This window comes from Xyrauchen texanus, chromosome 13 (genome assembly GCF_025860055.1).
Source record: "Xyrauchen texanus isolate HMW12.3.18 chromosome 13, RBS_HiC_50CHRs, whole genome shotgun sequence".
Classification (NCBI taxonomy): domain Eukaryota; kingdom Metazoa; phylum Chordata; class Actinopteri; order Cypriniformes; family Catostomidae; genus Xyrauchen; species Xyrauchen texanus.
The window spans coordinates 45,632,496-45,647,688 of NC_068288.1; the positions used below are offsets into that span (position 1 = coordinate 45,632,496).

The 15,193-nt window shown below is 39.2% G+C and overlaps 1 protein-coding gene across 2 annotated transcripts in view; it reads right to left on the minus strand.

The window, feature by feature from the left end:
- Positions 1–939: 939 nt before the first annotated feature.
- LOC127653912 (protein CBFA2T2-like) overlaps positions 940–15,193 on the minus strand; it is a 50,969-nt gene continuing 36,715 nt past the window's right edge. For both annotated transcript variants that reach the window (XM_052140762.1, XM_052140764.1), the window contains exons 5-11: positions 12,798–12,979; positions 10,842–11,089; positions 10,655–10,740; positions 9,480–9,681; positions 8,289–8,357; positions 4,481–4,671; positions 940–2,177 (exon numbers count right to left, since the gene is read on the minus strand). In XM_052140762.1, the coding sequence (XP_051996722.1) occupies positions 1,884–2,177; positions 4,481–4,671; positions 8,289–8,357; positions 9,480–9,681; positions 10,655–10,740; positions 10,842–11,089; positions 12,798–12,979 (1,272 nt within the window). In that variant the 3' untranslated portion in view covers positions 940–1,883. The remainder of the gene's footprint in view (positions 2,178–4,480; positions 4,672–8,288; positions 8,358–9,479; positions 9,682–10,654; positions 10,741–10,841; positions 11,090–12,797; positions 12,980–15,193) is intronic.

Here is a 15,193-nt window from a genome sequence, read left to right on the forward strand (position 1 = left end):
AAGTACCAACAATTAGGCCTACTTTGATCCGGTCATGTGTACATTCATGAAATGGAGCATTGCATATGATAATATTCAACAGTATTAAATTCCATTTCAAATGTCATTGACAAAACATGATCAAACACGTTGTGTTTTAGGTGTTGAGAATTAATGTGTTGCTGCCATCTTGTGATAAAAAGCGGAAAAACATGAAATGCCAATTCAGCCAATGAACGTCGTGTGACTGATTTCAAGTTTACAGAGTAGAAACAATAACTGTGGTACATTTAAGGCTTTTCTGTTCACAGGGAGTAATTGATTTCTTTGGCTTATTATAAGAGTGTTCATATGTAATGTGTTCATGTCATTATTCCAATAAAACACAAGAATTGATTTTCCCATTAGCCAATTAATTTTCTTAATCCATTTTTATCCCCATTTTGGAATGCCCAATTCCCACTACTTAGTAGGTCCTCGTGGTGACGCGGTTACTCGCCTCAATCCGGGTGGTGGAGGACAAGTCTCATTTGCCTCCGCATCTGAGACCGTCAATCCGCGCATCTGATCACGTGACTCGTTGTGCATGACACCGCGGAGACTCACAGCATGTGGAGGCTCATGCTACTCTCCACGATCCACACACCCCATTGAGAGAACCACTAATCACCACCACGAGGAGGTTACCCCATGTGACTCTACCCTCCCTAGCAACCGGGCCAATTCAGTTGCGTAGGAGACCTGTCTGGAATCCTGGATTCGAACTCGCGACTCCAAGGGTTATAGTCAGCGTCAATACTCGCCGAGATACCCAGGCCAGCCCGAATCATTAATTTTCTAAACCTTTTGACATGTCTGACCAGGTCAGAGTCACTCCTCTACAGTGCAAAGAAAATCAATATAAAATGCCACAAAATGACCTTTTACCAAGAAAAAAACAAACACACCTCAAGCCATGTGATAGTGTTCATTCCTTTATTTATTTATTTACTTATTGTCTGAATGCCTACTTAATATTCAAGAATTTTGAAAACAATGAACGTCACAAAAGTAGCTCACAAAATAAAGATTCTCTCGCGCCGTTAAATTCTACACAAGGTGGTTGAAGACATCAATGTGGAAATTAAAGAACAAACCCTTGTTTGACTCCGAATGTGGAAAGAAATGTAAGTATTTACATATAACATCCTCCTGAGATTGTGTCACAACACCAGAACACTGAGCGGTTTCATACATGCTTTTGTTGGGTCGAATTAGAAAGTGGTGTTAAATTAATTGCATCCTCTTTGTCCTTTTTTATGCTTAGAATTTAATGTTTAATGTGCGTATGGACCCTGATAGAGACGGTCAGTTAGACCCAGGTTTGGTAGCTACACTTAACATATAATATATATACATATAGCACACATACATCAGTATGTGACGTATCGACGTACCTGATTTCCATCTAAGTTCTGATCATCTTGTTATATAATATTGATAAACTGTCTTAAGTCATTGAGAAGGAAACTAAATATGAACATGTCACAGCATTGATAGCTTTGGTCAATCAATGATCACTTGGCATTGTGTTTAATATTGCTTTGAACCTGTATTTCCAAGCAGAAACCCAACACGCATGCACACATACACATACAAACACACACAGAAAACATTTGTGCTGGTTGATTCGATCACATGTCGTGTTTTGTACCAAACAAGCGAGCGGGGCACAAAAAGCGATGCCAAACACTGGACCCATGCCTCTGAATGTGCTGTACGTGCTTTTCGTGGATTCGTCACATCCAGCGCGGAGAGACTTAAAATCGTCTCTTATTGGCGAGTTTTCCAACAGATACCCTGAATCAGAATATCTGCTCATTTGAGGTGCATCGCCACGATCCCGTCGCTCTGACGACTTTGTGCTAGTGTCCGTTGGCGTCCGGCGTGGAGGAGGACGCGGGAGTGGGCGGTGTGGACGCTCGCGAGGTGCTGGAGGTTTTCTCCGGGATGGGGCTCGGGATGAGGCCGCTCTCAGGGGCTTTGGCCAGCATCCGAGCGCTCAGAGCGGACATGGGTTTGGGCTGGGCCTGGAGACCCGGGCTGCAGATGAGATGGTGTCGCTCCCAGTCTTTATGCTGACAGAAGGAGCCGCAGTAACGGGCCGCGTTGCATCCGCTGCAGGTCTCGCTGGCTTTACGGCCGCAGTTCCAACAACACTTAAGAGAGAAAGAGAAATATCGTTTAACAGACGATCAGTAAAACACTCGAACATTGGCAAAGCACAAAATCCAAATAAACTGGCTTTGGCATGTCAATCAATGTCACTGGTAAGTGGTCTAATCCTTGATTTGATTTTCAAATTACAAAGTAAAAATATCAATCTAGTGCTCCAAATCACAATTTAAAATGAGTCTAACCTTGTTTTTAAATGGCAAAGTTATTTTATTATTTTTTTTAATCCCCGTTAATCATAAACACGGATTTAGAAAATGCTGTTCGCAGGCCCCGCCCACAAATGTTGCCGTTTTGGCATAGACCTGCCCTGAACGAGTCCGCCATTGTTTCGATGCCGGAGCATCGCCCTCAAATCTACCTAAATGCGTTTATGTTTGCCCGAATCATTTTATAGCTGACTGCGTTGTAACAGCATGTGTGTGTTGCTCATCCATTGTTGCAAAACTGCTGAAACTCTACAACAAATAAATAAATTGATCAAATAACCATTCGGAAACTTCTTTATGATGTCTAGTTATCCGAAGCGGAGATGTCAAAACTCCGCCCTATTCTGGATACGCATCAGCTCATTTGCATTTAAAGACACACAGCTCATTTGCATTTAAAGACACACACAGCTCATTTTATTCCCAACCAAAAATTGGCATTTTCAACACCGTATAAATTAGAAGCCTTTATTATGGTCACACGTTAAACATACATTTTTGTTTTGCATATATACAGTGACATTTTTTCCACATATCCCAACTAAGCTGGGGTCAGAGTGCAGGGTCAGCCATGATAAGGCACCCCTGGAGCAGATGGGGTCAAGGCCTTGCTCAAGGGCCCAACAGTGGCATCATGGTGGTGCTGGGGCTTGGGCTGGAACCCCTGACCTTCTGGTCAGTAACCCAGAACCTTGACCATCAAGCCACCACTGCCCCTTTAAATGATATGTGGGGTATTTTGAGCAGAAACTTCACAAGACACATTTTGGGGACACCAAAGATTTAAATTACATCTTGTGAAAAGGGGCATAATAGGTGCGCTTTAAATCGTAAATTAAAAAAAATAAATAATAATTTTTATGGCAAAGTAAAAAAGTTTTATCCTTGTTTTTTTTAATCGTAATGTTAAAAGTCAAATTCTTAATTTTTTGTTTTACATTTTTTTCTTCCAAATTCAATCCTTGATTTTTTTTTTTTAAATGGCAAAGTAAAAACAATTGTTTAATCCTTAAAATCACAATGTAAAAAAATCTTATCCTTGATTTATTTTCTTATTTTAAAGTAAAAAAAAAAAATGTATGAGAAAAGTCAAATTCTTGATTTTTGTTACATAGCAGTAAATTATTATTATTATTATTATTTTTTAATTTTCAGGTAAAAACAAACAGTCTTTTCCTCAAAATCAATGTAAAAAAAAGTCTAATCCTTGATTTGTATTTTTTTTATTTAAAATTGTATCAATTTTATCGCAAATTGAAAACAAATATTGGATCCTTGTTTTGTTTTTTATTGATGTAAAAATAGCCTGTTTTTTTATTTTTATTATTACATTTTTGTTATTGCAAATTTTATAACAAAATCTTTTATAAAGATTTTTTCAAATAACAAATTTCCTTTATTATTTATTGTGAATTAAATACAATAGTCTAATCCTCGATTTACTTTATAAACTGTAAAGAAATAAAAGAACAATATTCAAATCCTTTAAATCAAAATGGAAAAACTGTCAAGTAAAAGCAATAATCTCCTCAAAATCACAATGTAAAAATATTAATTTTCGATTTCTTTATTTTAAAGTAGAGTTTTTTTCATTGCAAAGTAAAAGCAAAAATGTTATCCTTTTTTTTATTGCAATGATAAAAAAAATCGAATTCTTGAAAGTTTTTTTATTTAACCTTAAATTTAAAATAGTTTAATAATTTTCTTTAATAATTTTATAAATATATATAAATTGTTCTTTTTTTTTTCCCCTCAACATGCTAGACTTAAACCTGCATTTTTTTTCGCTTGATAACATTTTTTAAATAAAATAGTTAATAATTAGCAATAAATAAAATAAAATAAGTTAGCAGTAAACAGTCTACTTTGTATTGCATTGTATATCTAATAAGCTATTATTCCATTCAGTACATAGCTTTTATTATTGTATAATGTGCGCCATTACAGTATTTTTAACTAGTAAACAATATAAAATTTACAATATATTGCCCCAGTATGTAGTTTCCATTTCCAAAATAGCCTTAATCTTTGCATGATTCGTACGGTTTCACATACCGTTTAAAAATAAGGACACTCACCTCGCTCGAGTCTTCCTGTTCGTTGATGACCTGTAAGGCGTCTTCAGTGGCTTTTCTCTTGGCCTCGGTGAGCGTCTTCTCCATCTTCGCTCTCTCAGCGGTGATCATCTCGAACGCTTTCTGCTCCGCCTCGGCCACGGCCTTCTGAACCTCGTCCATCGCCTGCCGCTTGACCTCGTTCACCGCCTCCTCTGTAGAGGTCACATGGTTGTCGGTTACGTTTCTGATATTGACGTTTTTAAACTCTTCCAACTATGGGGCATTTTTGGGCTGCTGCCATTTTTCACACTCAAATTTCATTCACACATACTGTGGACTAAATGCCAAAAATGTGTCTAAATTTTCAGAGTACCACCCAAATAATAAAAATACACTCCACTTATTCAGAAATAATATTGAATATGTTAAATAGAATAAAAAACATACATTTTAAGCATGAAATTCTGGTTCTTTTTGCTCTTAAAAAGCCTGATTTTATTCCACTAGGTTGCAGCAAGGACTAGAAAAAACATTTTGTCCTCTATCACCTTCCACAACATGCAGATCCGAAATGTAGGTGGCGCTCTAACTCGTGTGCTCGTCCATAGACATTCAGTCTAATGTTCAGTTCAAGCACCACCCTCGCCGTTTCATCGAATATCTCGGCCTCTGAGTGGACTACAAGCTCAATCTCAGGTGTCATTAGAAAGCTGAGAAAATCCTCCTCTTTGCGATGATATGTGACATTTAATCCTCAATAGTCGATACAGGGTTCGTACAGATACTTCAAAGTTAAATTCAATGACTTTCAAGGACTTTTCATGCACATTTGTATTTGTTTTCGCGATGTCATTAAAATAAATTATTTATTTGTTCATTTTAAATACTAATATTTTAACCATTCAGTTCATTTATTTTTATAAAACACGACTTGTTACAAGTACACCAATGAGCATCTTTAACTACACATGCTCACAGTAACATTCTTGGTTCATTCATGATGAAATTAATGTGCAATTGTAGTGTTTCCTTAAAATGCACCAACAAATGTGAATAAGTCTGTAAACAGACGTCCACATGACTTATGTGCCATTTCATGTTTTCTAAAGTCACGCAACAGATTTATGAGAGGAACTGACCCAAATTGCAAATGGATCATTATCAAAAAATTTTACTTTCCAACTTACAAAATATTGAAATTCTCCATTTAGTTCAGTTTCTGCGTATAAACGCTGAAGGTCAACGTTTTGTAACATGATGACATTCATTTTTATTCATAAAAGGACAACTTGGCTGTTGTTCTTTTTTTTTATAATTTAATTTTGTTTAAGAAACGAAGCAAGTTAACACTAATGAGGGTTCAATTAACTTATCTACCACTACTTTGTGTGTGTGTGTGTGTGTGTGTGTGTGTATTATATATATATATATATATTTATTAGGGCTGTCAATTTAACGTGTTAATAATGTGCGATTAATTTGACAAAAAATAACGCGTAAAAAAATGTTACACATTTAATCGCAATGCTCAATGCTTTACAACGCAAGCTTGTAGTACCACCTGTTTACTCCAGAGGGCAGTAAGTGAAATTTCAGCTGTGTGGGCAACACACAGTTTTTACAGTGAAGAAAACATTAACAACACTTCAGCGGACACATGCGTTATGTTCTTGCGTTCAAAACACTTGAAGGAGAGCAAATGCGAACCTTGAGATTTGCGAGATTGAGTATTAAACTATATTTAACTTGACACAGTGACCTAAACATTTTATTTTTATGACGCAACACACCCGAGACGCGACACGAGCATGTCTGACGCAGGTCTTACGGTCTTTACCTCACAAATATTTAATTACCAACGAGGTTAAGGATGTATCCTTTAAACTGTTACACCCTTTTTACCTTATTTATTATATATATATATATATATATATATATATATATATATATATATATAAAAAAATTATATTTAACGATAACTATGTATAATTATTTCATCATTATATATTGAATTATTGTTATATGAGGGGCTTTCTCAGCAAATATTTGTATATTAGATTAATCGCAATTAATTAATCAGGACACCATGTAATTAATTTGATTAAAAATATTAATCGATTGACAGCCCTAATATATATATATATACATATATAAATTAAAAAAAGGTTTTAGCATTGATAACAGCAATGCCATGAAATCAAGAGACAAACATTCTTATTAAATTATTTAAATGATTAATAATAATTAACTTTTGCTTTTCTGCACAATTGTTCGGACTTTCACTAATGCTTTTATTAAAAATAAGTGCAAAATAAATACACAAATAACTTTACGTGTCGCAGAAGTGGTGTACCGGATGAAGGGAACAAGGATTTTACAAATATATTTTAAAAAAATTAGCAAAACAGAGTTAAGACATTTATTATCTTTAAAGGTTTGGTTATATAAATATATATATATATATATATATATATATATATATATATATATATATATATATATATTTGTTTATTTATTTATTTATTTTTTACGCTGTTTGAAAGCTTTTTCATGACTAAAAAAAAGTCAAGGGACATGATTTTGTCAACATATTTTGATATTGACCCAAATGTTGTCAGAAATAACCCATTTTGTGATACACAACGTTGTCTTGACACAAGGGGGCGCTAGACGGCTCACAAAACTGAATGCTCCCTTGATCCGCATTCAAATCATTCAAAACGTTTTTATCTCATATAACTTTTTTAGGAGAGTAAATTATAATTAAAACTGATAGTTGCAATATTTCATACTTGTTTAATCTGCCACAGCAGTATCTCTAAAATATCTCTATACTTTAAATCCTCCAGGTGGCACTTGATTGTGATTGGCCCATTCTGAACAGCGCTGCAAAAAGTAACAGGTGTCACGTGACAGCGCCATCTATGCGCTGCTCGCTTCAGAGGTGGCCTGTCGTCATGTTTTTCCGAAAATAAATGAATACAGTTCATTTATTAAATGACTTAAACAACGTATTTTAACATTTTCTATAATTCAAGAACTTTTTAAGCACCTCTTGGTAAAATTGGCTATTTTTAAGGGTTTTCCAGGACTTCAATTTGAAAAAGAAAAAAACTAAATCATGGGAAATTAATTTTTTTTTTTTTTTTTTTTTTGCATAGTCTTCCTGCTGGACCACATACTTTGTTCTGGACATCTAAGATAAAACATTGGATTATTCACACAAGCAAGCTCCAAGACAAGTGAGAAATGGCTCATTTTGTAGAAAAGAGCAAATATGAAGTTTGTAGCTCTCTAGGGCCGTCAGCACCGAACTGTGGTTTTAGGGCAACTAAATAAACTATACAGTCACATTCCTGAGAAGGAGAGCTTTCATTTGATATATGACTTGACTATTTGTTTTTTTAAAGACTTTTATATTCATTAATAATTCTACCACATCACCACTAGGTGGCGCTTATTTGAAAAGTTTCCGTTTCTAAGTTTTCAAACGACACCACATATGCCTGACTTGCGTATCCGGGGACTTGAACGTTTTAAGCGGAAACTTTTTCTGCGATATAGCGCCCCCTTTTGGACCTGCCGAAGGCTCCATAGTGTTAAGGGACTTTAAAATGACCAAGATCATTCTCAAGAATTTTCCTTTTATTTTTTTTGTGTGAACTATTATTTTAAACAAATGATAACTATCACTTATTGTGTCTCTAGTGATGTTTACTTCGGTAGCGATATTTAACAAAGAGCTTGTTTCAATTCTGCAAGTGTGATTAATAAGAAACATGACTGCCAAACTGAGCTTCCCAGGGTGCATCTGGGTTGCCGCCCTTACCGGCTTTCCTCCAGATCTCATCAGGCACGTAGCCAGAGCCGGCACGCAGCGGGACTTCCCTCTGACAGTCTGTGTGAAGGAAAATAAACACATATATGATGCAAATATCACACAAACATTTCAAAACTATGTACGATGAACAGACTTGAAGCACGCAAGGAATGGATGGTTTGAGTTAAAGACTTCATGTTGGACAGTGTTTGGTCACAGATGGCGGTGAGGAACGTGTGCCAGAGCTCAGATTTGAGAAAACATTCTTTCTGTAGCTGACTGGAGCAAATACACTGACACCTGCTCTATCAGCATGCAATCACACACACATGTATGCTCATATATAGGCACGCATACATGCATGCATGCACGCATACACGCATGCACGCATACACGCATGCATACACGCACGCATACACGCACGCACGCACGCACGCATACACGCACGCACGCACGCACGCATACACGCTCGCACTCATGCATGCACACACACACGCATGCACTCACGCATACACGCATGCATACACACACACACATGCATACAGGCATACACACGCACGCATACATGCACGCACGCACGCACACATGCACGCACATACACGAACACATGCATACATACATGCATACATACAAAAGTTGTTGCCTTTTCTGCATATCACGGCGGCGTTTTGTGGTCCGTTCTGTATAATGCAGCGGCTCATTTAAGCTTTTCGCGTCCGACCCACCGGCCCGCTCGGTTCTCCCAATAGCCAGTCCACCCCTGATCGGCCCCAAAGTGCACCAGGTTTGTTAATTAATAATTTAAACCAATTTTCGGGACCGTTTTGACAATTCATTGCAAAGAACTGCCTCAAAATGAGCAATATTTAGCTCTTTAATATTTATTTTTATTTCAGGTCAACACTGAATGCATCTGAACGCTACGATGTCTACAGAGGCACTACGGCCATAACAAGATAACATAGAATTGAATAGAATTACATGTATAAAGCATAGGGGAACAGATCAAACAAAAGGCATTTACAACGGGGCATTATTGCCACTTTGAAGTATTATATTCCCATGGTTAATTTCTGACACGACTCGCTGTAGTAACCGTGACTGCCACAAGGTGGAGCTAGTTTTACTCTCTGAGAAATCCGCAATCACAACAGTTCATTCACAGATCCGAATCAAAGGTGAATCAACTGAAAGACTCACCTGAGTTGACTGCAGACAGAGGGCTGTGTGTTTTGAGTAAGGGTGCGTTCCCTGCCGCGGCTCCGTTCTTGCGTCCGTCGTCGTGTTGGTTGGAGCGTCGGTGCCAGTAATTAAGCTCATCGCGGTCGGACTCCTGACAGTGCCGCAGGACACTCACGGAGCGCCGTGTCTTTTCCACCATATCCACGATGCAATTTAACACCTGCAATCAGATAACAGAACATTTGCACGCTCATTCACATTTTGGGATTTTGATTCATTCCAAGTGAACGGAGTCAAATAGATTCCCTCAGTTTTGTTCAGTCACCATTAATGCAATTACATTTACATGCCAGTAGGGGGCAACAAATTAATCTTTTATCTGTGTTAAGACGAGAGAGACGTTGAATCACTGATGCAACTGATTATTTAAAGGGACGGTTCACCCAAAAATGAGAACTCTCTCATCATTTATTCACCCTCATGCTGTACCAGATGTGTGACTTACTTTCTTCGGCAGGACACAAATGAAGATTTTTTGAAGAATATCTCAGCTCTGTAGGTTCATACAATGCAAATGAATGGGTGCCAAATCATTGAAGCTCCAAAAAAGCACATAAAAGCAGCATAATAAAAGCAATCCATAAGACTCCAGTGGTTTAATCCATGTCTTCTGAAGTGATCCAATCAGACATTGGCGATCATGGCTTTAAGCTCAATTACATTTCCTAGCACTATCTAGCGAGTAAGGTCGTGTCTAGAGAATGCAATGGCAAGATATACAGTGAAAAATGTGTTACATTTTGGTCTGTTCTTAACCAAAACCTGCAAAACCTGATTGGATCGCTTTTGAAGACATGGATTAAACCACTGGAGTCTTATGGATTGCTTTTATGCTGCTTTTATGCTGCTTTTACGTGCTTTTCTGAGCTTCAAAGTTTTGGTCAAATTTCAGATATTCTCCTAAAAATCTACATTTGTGTCCTTGCACAAGAAAGTAAGTCATACACATCAGGGATGGCATGAGGGTGAGAAAATGATGAGAGTTTTCATTTTTGACAAACTTTTCCTTTAAAGGCTAGTATTTTTTTCTCTATACTGTGAAAGTGAATGGTGACTGAGGCTAACATTCTGCCTAACAACGTCCTTTTAAAGTGGATTAATCAGAGTTTTATAAATTGTAAAGCGAGTCTCACATGATCAAGGTGTCGCCATTCTTCAGCCCATTCTCTCTCGGTCAGTCTGTGATCGACAGGTTCCTCACGGTAACTCCCGTTACTGCCTGATAAACACAACAACAACAACAAAAACAAAAACACACAGGTCAGAACTTCACAAGTCTTCCGATGTAATCCAAAATGAAATGTTTGAAAATGTCAGTACCTTGCAGTCGCGGTTTGTCCTTCAGTTCCCTCAGTTCTAGTATGCGGTGCGGTTCTCTGTACAGGTGAGGGGTGGTGATGTCATCCAGGGCGTAGTGTTGGAGAGGGGGCGGGGTCGGGTGGATCTGGTTGGGGAGCTGAAGTGGGTGGGCGGGGCTGTGTCTGGGGGCCGGGCTAATAGTGCAGATTCGTTTGGCTGGAGGCTCCAGGGTCGCGGGCGGGCGCTCGTATAAACCGTTTTCTTTACTTCTGATGAGTAGAAAGATATACAAAATAAAAGAATGCCTGATTAAACTTGAATAAACAGTTTATTTGCTGCCCCAGAAAACCCGCTCCTGTGTTTGGTGTTTGTTTGATGCCGTTTTCAATTTAATTTGTTTTATTTGAAAAGGATGGTGAGTTTTGTCTTTAGTTAATACAGATTAAAATAGCAAGTGTAGGTAAGAAACTGCATTCTTAATGGGGTTCAGCCAGGCCTGATTACTGTCAGCCCTGTTCAATCAAAACAACACTTAAATACAACTGGCTAAAAGGTCTCGCCCTGTACCACACTACGCCAAGATTGCAGATAAATTCCAGGAAAAAGGTGATCGGTGAATACATCAGTCCAGGAAGGGGTACAAAGCTATTTCAAAGGCTCTGTGACCCTAAAGGACCAGAGTGAGAGCCGTTATCTCCAAATGGAGAACACTTGGCACAGTAGTGAACCTTCCCGGAAGTGGCTGTCCTTCCAAAGTTCCTCCAAGAGCACAGTGGCGACTCATCCGGGAAGTCACAAAAAAAGCAAAGGACAACATCCAAGGAGTCTCTCGCATCAATAAAGGTCACCATTCATGACTCTATGATCAAAAAGACACTGGCCAAAAATGGCATCCATGGAAGAGTGGCGAGGCGGAAACCACCGCTAACCCAGAAGAACATTAAGGCTCGTCTGAATTTTGCCAAAACACACCTTGATGATCCCCAAACCTTTTGGGAGAATGTTCAGTCAACAGGGGTCCCGTTACATCTGGTGTAAATGAAACACAGAATTCCACAAAAAGAACATCATACCTACGGTCAAGCATGGTGGTGGGAGTGTGATGGTGTATGGATGCTTTGCTGCTTCAGGGTGACATTCTTTCTTACGTGGCTACTTATCGTATCATGTGCCTTGTTGAGCATGTTGCCACGGAGACGTAGCACGTGGGGAGGCTTCACCCATCCACCGCGGCATCCACGCTCAACTCACCACACGCCCCACCGTGAACAAACCACACTATAGCGACCATGAGGAGGTTACCCCATGTGACTCTACCCTCCCTAGCAACCGGGCCAATTTGGTTGCTTAGGAGACCTGGATGGAGTCACTCAGCACACCCTGGGATTCGAACTAGCGAACCAGGCCCCCACATTATCCTTTACTTAAGATCCACACAAAGGTTGTCCACTAATCGCAGGGTTGGCGGTGCGATTCCCGGCCCACACATCTCCACATGCCGAAGTGTCCTTGGGCAAGACACTGAACCCCAAGTTGCTCCCAATGGCAGGCTAGCACCTTGCATAGCAGCTCTGCCGTCATTGGTGTGTGAATGGGTGAATGAGACACAGTGTAAAGCGCTTTGAATACCGCCAAGTTTAAAAAAAGTGCTATTTAAGTGCCGACCCTTTACCGTTTACAAACTTGTACATAAACGTTGAAAACGGAAATTATCGGTCATAATTAGATTTGATAACTCTCATATAGGGAAGCCAAAAATTCAAAATATCAACCGATTATTGATATATCGGTCAGTCACCACTTTAAAGTACTTAGGAATGTTAATATTATGCTATAAGAATATGATAATCATTCAGTACCAGGGTGTGTGTGTATATATATATATATAAAAGTACATTGGTATACCATCTGTTAGCTCTACCATGCTACTGGCACAGTACTTCATTGCTGCTATATGTTTGCGTATAGTGTGTTTACCTGTTGGGACTGTGTCGTTTGGTGGCATCACTGGGCTCCAGCAGAAGTTCGGTCGAGTCGGCAGGTGATGGTACGGTGGTGCTGAGCAGCAGATGTTCGTGTTGGGACAGATACTGTGCTGGAGTCTGTTTAGCGGCCCGAGCGCAGTGCAACAGCTCCCTCTGCAGTAAGGGTAGGTTAGCCTGTAGGACAACATATGAGAAACACTGATGAAGCCTTGAAGAAACATGACGGAATAACACAAAACACACAGATTTTTTATGATTATCACATAAAAACATTACTTGGGTATTGCGGTGTTTTGTGGACATCTTATACATGTTATCCCATGGTTTTGGGCATGTGCCATAGTAATACCATTATACATGAATATGATGTCATCACATAAAGCTCAACGTGTGTTCAAGGATCTGTATCTTTTTTCCTGGGAACGAACAGTGAACATGGTCAATAGCTTTTTTGTAGCCAAGACTTCAAGGCATGTGGCTATGCAGAAATGGACTTCCTAAAATAACTCTACTGGAGTAAAACGTGACGTGCACTTATATAGCGCCTTTTTAACCTTAACGGTATTCAAAGCGCTTTACACTGTGACTCAGTCACCCATTCACACACACATTCATACACCAATGTGCTAGCCTGCCATTGGGAGCAACTTGGGGTTCAGTGTCTTGCCCAAGGACACTTCGGCACGTGTGGGCCGGGATTCGAACGACCCGCTCTACCATCTGAGCCACAGCCACCCTATATCTCAAACATTTACATTACATTTCTGCATTTGGCAGACGCTTTTATCCAAAGTGACTTACAGAGCCCTTATTACAGGGACAATCCCCCAGAGCAACCTGGAGTAAAGTGCCTTACTCAAGGACACAATGGTGGTGGCTGTGGGGCTCGAACCAGCAACCTTCTGATTACCAGTTTACCAGTTATGTGCTTTAGCCCACTACACCACCACAATTTTCAATTTACCAATGATTTACCAACAGCTGACTCTTCTTATTCAATATATTCAGCATTTTGACTAGTTATAGACCGATATATCAGCCGATTTTGCAATTATCGCCATTTTGCATTGGCCATTTTGCAATTATCGACATCGCTTTTCTTGGCCGATTAACAGAAGTGTAAACTTTCCCTTCCGTACCAAAGTCTACAAATAGATGTCAAAATAGTCAACACTTTTTGTTAAATTGCATCAAGTTTATCGGCATTTATATCGGCCATCCTGCTCTCTAGATTTCGGCCATTGAAAAAAATGCAACGGTCAACCACTAATTGTGACATGAAAAAATGACGAATTTAAATTGGTTTGCAATGGCACAAGTCAGAACAATATTGGCTACATTTTTACCACTTTATAAGCACATTTTAGTAACCAAAATCTGTAGAAATCGTATCAGGCTTTTGAAAGGTTTTTGATGGGGGCCGAAGTTGCTCCAAGGGCTCGCCTCTCCAAACAGCTTACAGTCGGTCGCTTTGGACAACCAATGTCTGCTAAATGGCACATTGTTAGGAATCAAATCCACTTGAGAAGGATTTGCTTTAAAAGTGTCTTAAAAGTCGACTAATTACAGACCTCCACATTTTTTGCATTTTTAACTGATAACAGCAAAGATTAGGGCAAGATGGATTCGTTCCTTGACAGACCGAGCGGAGCCATGGATCACATGAAAACTCAAAGCAGATTGAGCCCGAGGCATCTGGTCAGCATCACACAATGTTCTGTTCTCCATTAAAGCCCAGACTACGCTCTTCACCAACATCTCTGTCAAAACAGTCCATTAATCTTTCATGTGAAAACACTTCAGTTACAATGAGGATGGAAATGTAGAAGAGAAACAGTCCTAGAGATGTTGAGATGAATCAGAACAGACCCAACGCTCCAATTCCTCAAAGATACTTAGCGGGTGAATTTGATGACTCATGTGAACATAAAGAACACATAAAGTACATCTGAAACGTTGTGCTCTGTCAAACCTTTTGGCAAAGACAGGGGAAAAACTTGGACACGTCAAGAGGATACAGAAACTATTTCATTTCAAGTCAAACATCCGCCTACGTTAATACAAAAGTGTAACCCTGTCAAAACTGTAATCTAAATCTCAATTTTAGTGTTGGGGAGTGAAATTTAACGAATCGTATATATTTGGACAATATATTTGCGTGATCATCTGTGTTCCGCAACTGCTTTCAGGTCCTTGAATAATGTATAACGTGCGAGTAAGGGCAGCCAGTGGACTTTCTGGTGCCCTCCTAGGGTAAGATGGTGCCCGCCTAGGGAGTTGGTGCCCTACGCAGCCTGCGTAGTCTGGTTATAGGGAGCGGCGGTACTGGATGTTACCCCACTCTTCCACCAAGGCACTTGCAGGTTCCCGGACATTTCTGGGGGGAGT